The 13670-nt window shown below is 47.6% G+C and overlaps 1 protein-coding gene across 1 annotated transcript in view; it reads left to right on the plus strand.

The window, feature by feature from the left end:
* LOC116274643 (vacuolar fusion protein CCZ1 homolog B-like) overlaps positions 1 to 13384 on the plus strand; it is a 14233-nt gene extending 849 nt beyond the window's left edge. Inside the window, exons 2-9 of the mRNA XM_031665874.1 lie at positions 291 to 352; positions 1278 to 1389; positions 4178 to 4184; positions 5724 to 5750; positions 8510 to 8627; positions 12057 to 12212; positions 12513 to 12640; positions 13263 to 13384. Coding sequence (XP_031521734.1) covers positions 291 to 352; positions 1278 to 1389; positions 4178 to 4184; positions 5724 to 5750; positions 8510 to 8627; positions 12057 to 12212; positions 12513 to 12640; positions 13263 to 13384 — 732 coding nt within the window. The remainder of the gene's footprint in view (positions 1 to 290; positions 353 to 1277; positions 1390 to 4177; positions 4185 to 5723; positions 5751 to 8509; positions 8628 to 12056; positions 12213 to 12512; positions 12641 to 13262) is intronic.
* Positions 13385 to 13670: the final 286 nt, after the last annotated feature.

Here is a 13670-nt window from a genome sequence, read left to right on the forward strand (position 1 = left end):
TGAGCCACCTCACCTGGCCAAAAATTGAAAACCTAGCCGGGTGTGGTCACACATGCCTGTATCTGGAGGCTGAGGTGGGAGGATTGCTTGAGCTCAGGAGTTCAAGGCTATAGTGAGTCATTATCATGCCGCACTGCATTCCAGCCTGGGCAACAGAACAAGATCCTGTCTCTAAAAGAAAAAGACAAATAGTATGGAACCAACTAGTAGATAATGAATGCTGTTTTTCAAAGTTTGGAAAATAAATAAAAAGTCTGATAAGTCATTCTCAACATTAAATTTATTTGCAGTTAGCAGGAAGGGATTCTCCAGTAAGAGCAGAAATGCCAGGAAATCTTCAGCACTATGGAAGGTAGGACTTCTGTTCTTTGATTTAAGATACTGGGTTTTCTTTCTTCCTTTTCCTTTCTTGTTTTCTTGACTCAGAGTCTGGCTGTGTTACCCAGCCTGGAGTGCAGTGGCAAGATCTCGGCTCACTGCAACCTCTGCCTCCCAGGCTGAAGCGATTCTCATGCCTCAGCCTCCCCAGTAGCTGGAACTACAGGCACACGCCACTATGCCTGGCTAATTCATTTTGTGTTTTTAGTAGAGACATGGTTTCATCATGTTGGCCTGGCTGGTCTTGAACTCCTGACTTCAAGTGATCTACCTACCTTGGCCTCCCAAAGTGCTGGGATTACAGGTGTGAGCCACCATGCCTGGCCTGTTATCTTTTTGGTAAAGATAATATGGACGTTGAAATATCTTTGTGCCATCTGATTGACAGTAATCAACAAGGAAAGTTTATGTTTCCAATGAGTTAAAACTTACTTTAGCATACCCTGCCTTTTTTTTTTTTTTTTTTTTTTTTTGATGGAGTGTCTGTCACCCAGGCTGGAGTGTGGAGTACAGTGGCACGACCTCAGCTCACTACAGCCTCCGCCTCCCGGGTTCAAGCAATTCCCCTGCCTCAGCCTCTCAAGTGGCTGGGATTGCAGGTGCCCACCACCACGCCGAGCTAATTTTTGTATTTTTAGTAGAGACGAGGTTTTGCCATGTTGGCCAGGCTGCTCTTGAACTCCTGACTTCAGGTGATCCACCCACCTCGGCCTCGCAAAGTGCTGGGGTTATAGGCGTGAGCCACCATGCCCGGCCAGCATATTCTCATAAGGTGTTATCCAAATAGCACCTGGCATCGAAAGCAACTGGTGAATATTAAGTAGGAATGTGTTCTGTTTCTAGATTCCTGATTCTAATTCACCTCATTGAATCACGCCATGTCTGTTCTTGCTTTTAAGATTTCTTACCGGACCCTTGAACCTTAATGATCCAGATGCAAAATGCAGATTCCCCAAAATTTTTGTAAATACACATGACGCTTATGAAGAGCTCCATTTAATTGTTTATAAGGTAACAACTTTTTTCCCTCCAGCGTTACTGATTAATACTGAAGTCGATCTTTCTTGCATGTGTACACGAGTGCATATGCAAACCTCTTAAATGTTTCTTGGAAAAGATGTTGGAAGTTCTGATTATGGTAAAACTCAAAATGGGTGTTCTTCTAGAGTAATAAGTTTATTTTCAGCTCCTTTTAAACAGTTTTGTTATTAGTGAAAGAGGAACTGTTTAAGATGGTGATTCATAAACGTGTGAAGTCCCACGTGCTCTCAAGCCAAAGGCTGTCAGAGGTTGGTGCTCCCTGTTCTCGAAATGGCTCCAGATGGGGGCCGTGGCCACGTGTCTGTGCATGTTGCTTTTGCTCTGATTTTAAGGCTATGGGCTTGCTAATTCCATAAGGATCGTATTTGTTTCTGTCAGGACATCATCTTGTAAGGATATGTACTCAGGTTGTGTTTCTAATTAAAGGCAGTTTTTGGTTCAAGAAAGAAGACGAGCATGTGTATGTGCTTCTCTTCTTTCCTGCCTGAGGCTGCGGAGTTTTCATTCATAAAGGCTCAGAAATGATGCTGTTGGGGAACAGGAAGGAGCGGGGTGTGTCAGGATGAGGGAGTCCTGTCCCTCTCTGGAAGGTAGACGGGATTTGTCAGCCACGCCTGATGGAGGGCGGTGCTGGAACAGGCCTGGAATACGAGTGGCAACCCTGTGCTAAGGCAAAGGAGCCACAGCCCTGCGGAAGCCCAGAGAAGCTCCTGACTTGGAGGAGGGGTCACCTGAGTTGTCAGAGTGGGGACTGGGCCTGGAAAGGTGGGGAAGTGAAGTGAAGTATGGCAGACAGGCCAGTCAGCCTCCCCTTCCCCCATCCTTGCACAGATAGGCCCGCGGCTGAGCATCCATCCCTGGGTGACAAGTGAGGGTCTGTTTAAAGAAAGGAAACAGTCTGAAGAGACCCCGAGTGGCTAACGTGGATGTCTGCCCCTGAGAATGAGGCCCTGCTCATTCTGGCATTTCTGTCTCCCAGACGGAACTGAGACCTTCATCCTACTCTGAGTGAAGCCTGGTGAGCCTTCTCGTTCCCTCATTGTTAAATATGGCTGCAAAAACAAAAGTAGAGGTCTCAAAAGAAACAAAAATGATTCCGAGGACAGACAAGAACTTTAAAAAATTAGTATCTACTAATTAGAAGAGTTGTATCTATTAATATAAAATGGAAATGGGCCAGGTACAGTCCCAGCACTTTGGAAGGCCAAGGTGGATCACTTGAGGCCAGGAGTTGGAGGCCAGCCTAGGCAACATAGTAAGACCCTGTGTCGAAGAAAAATGTTTAAAAATTAGCCAGACATGGTAGTGCTCATCTGTAGTCCCAGCTGCTCAGGAGGCTGAGGCAGGAGAACCACTTGAGCCCAAGAGTTGGAGGCTGCAGTGAACTATGATCACACCACTACATTCTTGCCTGGGTGACAGAGTGAAACCCTGTCTCAAAAATAATGAAACTGGCATCAACAGTTTCATATCTAGCACCAGACATTATGTGACAGTGGAAGAGAGATTTTCAGAGTTCTGGGAGAAAATGAATTTGAGCATAGAGTTCTTTGCCACGCCAAGCTGTCAACCACAGATGAGACAAAAGACATTAGCACAGGCACGGTGGCTTACGCCTGTAATCCCAACACTTTGGGAGGCCGAGGTGGGCTGATCACCTGAGGTCTGGAGTTCGAGACCAGCCTGGCCAACATGGGGAAACCCTGTCTCTACTAAAAATACAAAAAATTAGCTGGGCATGGTGGCACACGCCTGTAATCCCAGCTACTCTGGAGGCTGAGGCAGGAGAATCACTTGTACCCGGGAGGCGGAGGTTGCAGTGAGCTGAGATTACGCCACTGCACTCCAGTCTGGGCAACAGAGCAAGACTCTGTCTCAAAAAAAAAAAAACGTTAAACATGAAAAGCCTCAAAAAGTTTACCCTCATGCACCCTTCCTCAGGGTGTCACACAGGGTCATCTGTCAGCAGAATAAGTGAACAAACCAGGAAAGAACAGTTGGGAATCCAGAGCAGTAGTTCTCACGCATGAGACGGTACAAGGAAATCTTGGGGTGATCAGGCTCTTAAGGTCTGCTGGCGACACCCCGCCTCCAGCAGCTCCGTAACCAAGCAGGAGGAGGGAGGGCTCCAGGGTTCAAGCCGCCAAAATAAAAAGATGTTTCGTTCATCACGTGGTGTGCTTGAGAGAGTCAAAGTTGGGCTGTGACAGAGGCAGGGAAGGGGAGATTCCAGGAAGAGCCTACAAAAAGATGTGGTCGAAAAAGCAAACCAAAATGTTGGAGGTGTAATTTAGAGCAGGAATTGGAGTAGGAAGAATGTCCATTTGTGGATCAGGCGAAAATCTGAGACCCCATCTCAAGAAAAAAATCATTCCCCTTTGAATGACCCAGGTAATGACTCTGAAATCTCCATAAGCCTGGTGTATAATATGCTGTTGATTGCATTTCTGTTTTTAAAGTCAATCTATAGACATAATTTGGGGTGTGATAATGGGATTGTGGCTGTGTTAAAGGGCCCTTACATTTTTCTTAATGACTTTGAGATACAGTGCACGTACCATACAACTCACCCTTGTACACTTAAAATGTACAATTTAGTGATTTCTAGTTGCAAAGTTCATGAGTCTCCAAGACCATCCTCACTTCTGACACCAGCTGCGAGTTTGGGAGTCCCCATGACCACCTTTAGGGTAAGAGTTCACTAGAAGTACTACAGGACTCAGAAAAGGCTTTCTACAGCAGTACGCCCGAGCCAAAGGCCATGTGTTCCAGAACCCCCAGGGGGTGCCTGAAACCAGGGACAGTACCAAACCCTTCACATACTGTGTTTTTCCTGTACATACATGCCTGCGATAATGTTTAATTTATACATTCAGTACAGTAAGAGATTAATAGCAATAATAAGGCCGGGCACAGTGGCTCACACCTGTAATCCCAGCACTTGAGGCCGAGGCAGGTGGATCACTTGAGGCCAGGAACTTGAGACCAGCCTGGCCAGCATGGTGAAACCCTGCCTCTACTACAAATATAAAAATCAGCCAGGCATGATGGCATGCACATGTAATCCGAGTTACTCAGGAAGCTGAGTCAGGAGAATCGCTTGAACCTGGGAGGCGGAGGTTGCAGTGAACCAAGATAGTGCCATTGTACTCCAGCCTGGACAACAGAGTGAGACCGCATCTCACAAAAAGTAATAGTAATCATGATTGGACAATAACAATACACTGCAATAAAAGTAATGAGAATGTGGTTTGCTTCCCCCTTACCACAGTATTTTATTACACTGTCCCTCACATGACCGAAACCACGGGAAGCAAAACCAGGGATAAGGAAGAATGTATGCACAGCTGTGGTTTATTACGGTGAAAGAAGAATACAGGTTAAAATCAGCCCGGGGAAGAGGCACATGGGGCAGGGCCCAGGAGCCACCAATGGAAGGACTCCATTTGCTTTAGGTTTGTTTGGTTTTTTGGGTTTCTGGGTTTTTGGTTTTTGGTTTTTGTTTTTGAGATGGAGTCCTGCTCTGGTGTGAGCTTCTGGCTGTCCTCTCCCGCTGGGGTCATGCGGACAGCACAGTGCCTGTTTCCCCATCGAGGATGTATGGCAGTCTCTATGGAGTGCTGCCATCCAGGGAAGCTCACCTGAGCCTCGAGATCCAGAGTTTTTACTGGGGATTGGCCACAGAGACACAGCTGGCCCCGTGTGGCCGGCCTTAGTCTCCAGCCCTCCAGAGGTGGGGCGGGTGCTGTACGGGCTTGGGCTGTAAGGGATATTGGCCTGTAGTTTTGTTTTCTTGTGATATCTTTAGGCAATGCTAGCCCAATAGAATGTGTTGGGAAGTGTTCCCTCCTATTTTTTTGGAAGACAGTGAAGCACTGGTGTTAATTCCTCTTTACATGTTTCATAGAATTCACAGTCAAGCTCTCTGCATCTGGGCTTTTCTTTGTGGGAAGTTTTAAAGTTAATTAACTGTGCATAGCATTCCATTATTGGAACACTAAGCTTGTGGGAGTTATTTATATCCTGCTGAAGGTCATTGCCAAGGTCTCATTTTTCACAGAAAAGATTTACAACCTCCAGCATAAATAAGTTAATTTCTTTACTTGTTAGAGGTTTGATTTTGTTTGTTCTTGAGTCAGCTTTGGTAGTTTGTGTCTTTTTAGGAATTTGTCCGCTTCAGTTTGATTTGATTTGTCAGCACACGGGTTTTCATGGTATTATAGGTAAAGCCGGATACGCCTTCATTTTTCCTGTAAAGTCAGTAGTGATGTCTCCTCTTTCATTCCTGGTTTTAGTAATTTGAGTCTTCTCTGTTTGTTTCTTGTTCTACAGTCTAGCTGAAGGTTCTTCATATTTCTGGAATCTTCACAAGAAAAAAGGAAAAGGTTTTCAATGTTGGTCTTTTCACAGAACTCACTTTTGGTTTCATTTATTTTCTCTATGATTTTTCTCTATCGAGTTTGTTTCTTATCTCATCTTTTAGTATTTCCTTCCATTTGCTTTAGGTTTGTTTTTTTTTTTTGAGACAGTCCCACTCTGTCACCCAGGCTGGAGTGCACTGGCACAGTCTCGGCTCACTGCAACCTCTGCCTCCTAGGTTCACACAATTCTCTTGCCTCAGCCTCCTGAGTTGCTGGGATTATAGGTGCACACCAACACGCCCGGCTAATTTTTTTGTACTTTTAGTAGAGACGGGGTTTCACCATGTTAGGCTGGTCTGAAACTCCTGACCTCAGGTGATCTACAAGCCTCGGCCTCCCAAAGTGCTGGGATTACAGGTGTGAGCCACCGCACCCAGCCCCACTTGCTTTAGGTTTAGTTGACTCCTTTGTCCGGGATCTTAAGACGAAAGGTCAGGTCACTGATTTGAGATCTTTCATCTCTGAGACAGGATCTCTCTGAAGTGGGAAGAGGTACTGGGGCAGGTGGGAATGTGATTTCAGGAGCGGAGGCCTGTGGCTGGTGGAAGGCGGCCAGCGGAGGAAATAGAATGGCTGTAAACCGTAGAGGAGGAGGGGGGAAGGCAGATGAGGGGTCACACGCGTCATGACATGAGCAGGAAGTCAATACGATGTCTAAAGAGGATACGCGAAAGAGTTAGGATAAGCCCATTGTCTAATAACAGTTTAAAGTGGTTGCCAGGGAGGAGAGCTCAGAGAAGGAAGTCTGTGGCTTTCATCGTCAGGCTTGATAGGCTTGATGTTCTTTTGAGCCTTTTTTTTTTTTTTTTGGAGACGGAGTCTCGCTCTGTCGCTGAGGCTGGAGTGCAGTGGCGGGATCGTGGCTCACTGCAAGCTCTGCCTCCCGGGTTCACGCCATTTTCCTGCCTCAGCCTCCTGAGTAGCTGGGACTACAGGCACCTGCCACCACGCCCGGCTAATTTTTTGTATTTTTAGTAGAGACGGGATTTCACTGTGTTAGCCAGGATGGTCTCGATCTCCTGACACCATTGATCTGCCGTCACCGGCCTCTGAAAGTGCTGGGATTACGAGCGTGAGCCACGGCCTGACCTGTTGAGCCTTTTTACCATAATTGCTTTGATAAATTTTTTAAGCATTTTTGGTTATATAGCTCCTAGTTGTTGTAGGTTATATGTCTATGTCATAACTGCAATTATTTGCTATAATAAAGTGAGACAAGGTGATATCCATTTACTGTCTTTGTAAACTTGTGTCAGTGGAAATCATCACAGAATAATTGACAGTTTCTGCCAATTCTCTCTGGAATATACACAGAGAGATGAACACCATGAACCCCTAAGTCCCCATCACACAAGTGAATAAGATTCTGGTTTTGTTGCCTCTCTGTGTTGTGTTGTTGGGTTTGGCAGAGCATTTTAAGTCCTCCCGTCAGTCCGCAGGACACTTGCCTGTGCTCTCTGAGGAGGACGTCTGGTCACCTCCCTACAGGCACCGTCACACCTGACAAGGTGCACATCGCTCCTCTGGCATCACGGAATGGGCAGCCTGTGTCCAGATGGCTCTGGTTGACTAAAAAACATCTTTTTACCATTGATTTGTCCCTGTCGACTTTGAACAGATTGTGATTATATGAAAGTCTCCTTTTTTCTACCATTTGCATAACCTTGGGAGTTTGTTCTCTTCCCCAGGCCATGAGAGTGCTGACTGTGTGTGCTTTATGATCGGCGGGTGAATGCAGCCTTTGTCTCATTTCAGCCTGACTAGGCTTTTTGTACTTTGCTGCGTCCTGTTCTTAAATGATAAATATGTTTTGGGGGTTTCAGTTGTTTGGGAGTTTTTTGTTTGAGACGGGGTTTCACTCTTGGAGCGCAGTGGCACGATCGTAGCTCACTGTAGCCTCGACCTCCTGCGTTTAAGTGATCTTCCCATCTGGGCCTCTCAGCTTGCTGGGACCTGCCAGCCCATACGGCTGCACCCAGCTAATATTGTTGTTTAGACAGGGTCTCGCTGTGTTGGCCAGGCTAGTGTCAAACTCCTGGGCTCAAGTGATCCCCCCACCTTAGCCTCCCAAAGTGCTGGGATTTCGGGTGGGAACCCCCACACCCAGCCCATTAAATGATAAATGTGTTGTCGTCAGCAATGTAGAGGCACAGAGAGGAGCCTGTTCCCCATCTGGGACCCCCCTGGCTCCTGAACTAGCCATTGCTTGTATTTTTTAGGTCCTAGTCGTCCCACTTGTCAGCAGAATGTGGGCATCTTTCTGTGCCCCGCCGACCGCGAGCTGGAGACAGCGGTGGCACCTCTCGGGGGGCTCTGAGGATGGAATGAGGTCGTGTGTGTGAAGCACCAAACAGCACCTGGCCCATGAGTGCTGTGGAATGTTTGTTAAATACACACGACAGCTTCTGGCTTTACGTTTCTGAATTGAAGCAGCCGTTTACCACCCCACAGGGTCCACCTCGGTCACCTTTCCACAGTGAGAGGTCTTTGCCTTTTTCCATCTGAAACGTAGCGGTTTCCATCTTCTGCTTCTCTTGTATTTGAGGAGCAGGAGGGGGCTAAACGTTTCATGGTTTCACTCCCAGATCAGTGAGGTTTTCATTTTGAATACAGTTGTTCAGCATCGGACAGTCACATGAATCTTACCGGTTTGTTTTGTCATGACTTAGCCTCTATCCAGCCAACGCTGGATTTTTGCCGAAGACTGGACAGCGTCGTCGGGCCCCAGCTCACGGTCCTGGCCTCTGACATCTGCGAGCAGTTTAACATCAACAAGAGGATGTCTGGGTTTGTACTTGGCTTTCTGTTCATGTTCACGCATTGAGCGGCTTTTAAAACATGCGTAGTTTTTCTTACAGATGTGGGTGGTGGTAACAGCCCTGTGCTCTCGTGGGATCTAGAGAACGGTGATTCGTGCCATTCAGGCCTGTTGGAAAGGGTTCTGGGGAAGCCGACCTGAGTTTTTCTGCCCCGTGATGGCAGCTGGGGCTGGGTCTTCTGTTAAATACCTTCCCTCAGCTCCCTGCTGATTAGAACATCCCATTTCACTGGCCCAGATGGTTACGTTCACATGGGCAGTAGTCAGCATGGATTTGGTGTGCGCAGACTGGAAGCATTTTGCCTCTCATTGTGTGAAAATGTGTAGGGGAAACTGGCTGGGATGTGGGGCATTGGGCCTGGGTACTCAATGTGGCAGCCTGAAGGGTCTACACTGAGTAGGAGAGGCAGGATTCGCTCCTCTAACTCTCTAGACACTGAAACGTCCTTAAATTCTTCCTCCTTAGCTTTTGAGACAAAGTCTCACTCTGTCGCCCAGGCTGGACTATGCAATGGCCTGACCTCAGCTCACTGCAGCCTCCGCCTCCCAGGTTCAAGCGATTCTCATGCCTCAGCCTCTCGAGTAGCTGGGATTATAGGCATGTACCACCATGCCGGGCTAATTTTTATATTTTTAGTAGAGACAGGGTTTCACTATGTTGGCCAGGTTGGTCTTGAACTCCTGACCTCAAGTGATCCACCCACCTCAGCCTTGCAAAGTGCTGGGATTACAATTGTGAGCCACAGCACCCGGCCTTCCCTATCTTTTCTCAATATAAAATAGTTATTATAAAGTAAAAAGTGAGGTCATGGAAAGCCCTTTGCGAAGTTGAGTCCTACTTTTAAATGGGCTCTCTACACATTGGAGAAGTTACTAAAATGCTGTGCATTTCTGCATAAGCTCATGTTCTTAGTGTTCATACGTTGTTGTTTTGGATTTTCTTTGAGACGGAGTCTCACTCTGTTGCCCAGGATGGAATGCAATGGCATGATCTCGGCTCACTGCAACCTCTGCCCTCCCAGGTTCAAGCGATTCTCCTGCCTCAGCCTCCTGAGGAGCTGGATGCCATCATGCCTGGCTAATTTTTGTATTTTTGTAGAGATGGGGTTTTACCGTGTTGATCAGGCTGGTCTCGAACTCCTGATCTTGTGATCCGCCTGCCTCAGCCTCCCGAAGTGCTGGGATTATAGGTGTGAGCCACCGCACCCGGCCCATATGTTATTTCTGTGTGGTCTTGTATAAGCGTGGGCCTCTGAGAGTGCAGAAGCGAGGGAAGGTGAAAGCACGTGTAGATTTTGGTGTGTGGATTACTGCTGTCAACAGCTTACATCTTCGTTGGTTTTTGGTTGTTTTTGTTTTTTGAGACAGAGTTTCTTTCACTCTTTCACCCAGGCTAGAGTGCGGTGGCACAATCTCAGCTCACCGCAACCTTCAGCCCCTGAGTTCAAGCAATTCTCCTGCCTCAGCCTCCCAAGTAGCTGGGACTACAGGCAGGTGCCACCATGCCCAGCTCATTTTTGTATTTTTTAGTAGAGATGGGGTTTTGCCATGTTGACCAGGCTGGTCTTGAACTCCTGACCTCAGGTGATCCACCCACCTCGACCTTCCAAAGTGCTGGGATTACAGGCATGAGCCACCGCGCCTGGCCAGTAGCTTACACGTTGACAGTGCTGCTGAATCATTAAATTATTTGGCCATAAAAATACCAGGTTTTCCTTTGTGAAGGAGGCATAAGTGAGTTAAATCGATTTGGATCATGCAGGTTATCAACTAACAGATGGAAAGTGACAGCCGAGGTGACCATAGAGAACGCCGGGCTACCTGTTCTTCTTGTTTTTAGGGTTTTTAAGACAGGGTCTCCTGCTGTTGCCCAGGCTGGAGCGCAGTGGCTGCCAAATCATGGCTCACTGCAGCCCTGACTCCCACGCCTCCTTAAGTGATCCTCCCACCTCAGCCTCCTGGCTGTAGAGCTAGGACTACAGGTGTGCGCCACCACGCCTGGCTAATTTTTGTATTTTTTGGTAGAGACAGGGTTTCGCCATGTTGCCCAGGCTGGTCTTGAACTACTGGGCTCAGGCAATCCTCCCTCCTTGGCCTCCCAAAGTGCTGGGATTACAGGCGTGAGCCACCGCTCCTGGCCCCACAGAGTGTTTTGAGGATAGAAGCTTACACCCGATTTAAGTTCCTTGTCTATGCAGACGACTAAATTTGCAACTTCTTCCAGTTTTTCTTGTCATTATACTTTCCTTAGCCTTAGGGAGCTACTGAAAACAAAATCTGGTTTTATAAGCAGTTTCTTTTCATGTTCCTGGAAACTAAATCCTCCAATGCTCTTTTCTTTTGCCTAGATGTAGAGTATTTCTCAGTAGCACCTCCACCTTAACCGAGGTCGGATTTCCGGCACCCCCAGCCCTCCAGAACATGGCTGCGAACCCCGAAGCAAGCAGAGTGCTTCTTTGAAGCTCCCAAGGCTGTGCTCAGGCTCCATCCCAGGCCCAGGGTGTGCAGTGAGGGTGCAGTGAGGGGAGGGGAGGGGCCCTGGGAGGGGCGAGGCTCAGCTTTTCCCACTAGGTCCCTGAGGAGGTCACAGACGCTGACCTGGGAGGCAGTGTCACAGCACTGCCTAGTCAGTTTAGGAAATAAAAAGGTGTATCCCATTTAAAATGTTCATTAGACTGCAGTGGAAAAGGCGACTGTGTTTTACGATGATTTCCACTGGGGATGATATGAGGAAAAGCTTTGTTACATACATATCAGTCAGAGGGCTTCCGGGTCACTTACAGGTAGGTTCATTTCCATAGATCTATTTCCTTCCCCGCACTGGGGGAGGAATGAGATGTTACTCTCCTAACGCAGGGTCGGCAGCCTTTTTCGGTAAAGGACCAAATAAGAAGCATTTCAGACGTCCTGGGCTGTATGTAGATGTATGTGTTACAACTACTCAACTGTCATTTTGGTGGGAAAGCAGACAACACATGAACATGTGGCGATGGCGATGCTCCCGTGAAACTTTGTTTAGAAAAAGAGGGCTGGGCCGGGCGCGGGCACTCAAGCCTGTAATCCCTGCACTTTGTGAGGCCGGGGTGGGTGGATCACAAGGTCAGGGGATCGAGACCATCCACAACATAGTGAAACCTCTACTTTAAAATACAAAACTTAGCTAAGGTATGCGGTGACGCATGCCTGTAATCCCAGCTACTCAGGGAGGCTGAGGCAGGAGAATCGCTTGAATTCAGGAGGGCCGGAGATTGCAGGAGCCAGTTAAGACTGGCGCCACTGCACTCCAGCCTGGGTGACAGTGAGACTCCATCTCAAAAAAATTTTATAAAAATAATCTAGTTGTATCGTTTGGTTATATCCATCCAGGGTATTACCGTCTTTGTGACATGTTTGTACAGGTCTGAGAAAGAACCCCAGTTTAAGTTTATTTACTTCAACCACATGAATCTGGACGAGAAGAGCACAGTTCACATGAGGAAAACGCCCAGTGTGTCACCACTGCGGCACCCGGATTTAATGAAGATTCTCGGTGACATCAACAGTGACTTCACCAGGTGATTCCAGCCACTTCTCCAATCAGGTGTCCCCTTTCTAAGAAAAAAGACACGGAAAGTCCCTTCAAAGCCAAATGACCCAGAGCCCTTTCCATGGGGTTCAAGCTTGAACCACCTTCATGGGCGCCACTTCCAGACACACACTTGGGAGCCCCTAAGTCACCGGTTCCCTCGACCAGGACGCCCTGAGCCTTTTAAATGCCACGTACGCCTGCCTCCATTTCCTGTTCCCATTTTGGAATGTTTAAGCCCCTGCCTATTATAGAATAACGAACGGCTGTTTGAACTCTCCTCTTGCAGAGTGGATGAGGATGAGGAGATCATCGTGAAGGCCATGAGTGATTACTGGGTTGTTGGAAAGAAGTCTGATCGGCGGGAGCTCTATGTTATTTTGAATCAAAAAAATGCAAACCTGATTGAAGTAAATGGTAAGTAGGATTTGGTATTTCAGGAGAATTTTAATGCTGCTGATATAGGAAAAGTTGTTTTTTCACTGTATTAAACCTGGTTAAAAAATAGAAACATGAGAAATAGAACAAATGTCTGCTGAGATTGTAAGCAGGTGCCTCTCAACATTTTCAACATTTGGTCCCTTTTCTTCTTGAAATCAGACAAGATCTCTTCCTAGCAGGAAACTTGACAATGGCCCAAAGAAAATTATTTTCTACAATGCTAAAAATAACTTTACTGTGTATTAAGAAATGTCCCCTTTTTGGAGACAGGGTCTCATTCTTTGTCACATTGGTATTGGAGCAGCAGTGGGCGCACTCATAGCTCACCTGGCCAGCCTCCAACTCCTAGGCTCAAGCAGTCCTCCCACCTCAGCCTCTCGAGTAGCTGAGCCCACAGGCAATGTGTCACCAAGGCATGTGTCACCATACCCACACTTTTTGAGACGGAGTCTTGGTCTGTTGCCCAGGCTGGGCTCAAACTCCAAGCCTCAAGCGATCCTCCGGCCTCCTAAAGAGCTGGGATTACAGGCAGGAGCCACCTTGCCCAGCCCCAAATGTCCTTTTTTAATATCCTCTGATATAAACATATCTCTTGTAAGGAGAAGCTGCCAGGTTCATGTGGCCGTTTACAACAATCCCTCTTTACACCAGCAGAATGATAAGGCATTTTCTCCTGCCCTCCCCACTGCAAGCGCCAATGCGCGCCCATCTCACGGGTGACCCGCAGCTGTTCTGCTGGACAGCGCCTCGCTGTCTGGAGAGAGGGGACCTCAGCCTCCCCAGAGTTGCTCCCCTTTGGCGACCATGCCCCATACACTATGTACACTGTGTGGAAATTCAGTGTAAGTGCTGGCCTTTGTTTTTGAGATTGAGTCTCGTTTGTCAGCCCAGGGTTGAGTGCAGTGGTCGATCTGCTCACTGCAAGCTCCGCTTCCCGTTCACGCCTATTCTCCCGCCAGCCTCCCAAGTAGTTGGGGACTGGCTGTATGCTTCTCGCCGCCACCGC

The sequence above is a fragment of the Papio anubis genome, chromosome 4 (assembly GCF_008728515.1).
Source record: "Papio anubis isolate 15944 chromosome 4, Panubis1.0, whole genome shotgun sequence".
NCBI lineage: Eukaryota > Metazoa > Chordata > Mammalia > Primates > Cercopithecidae > Papio > Papio anubis.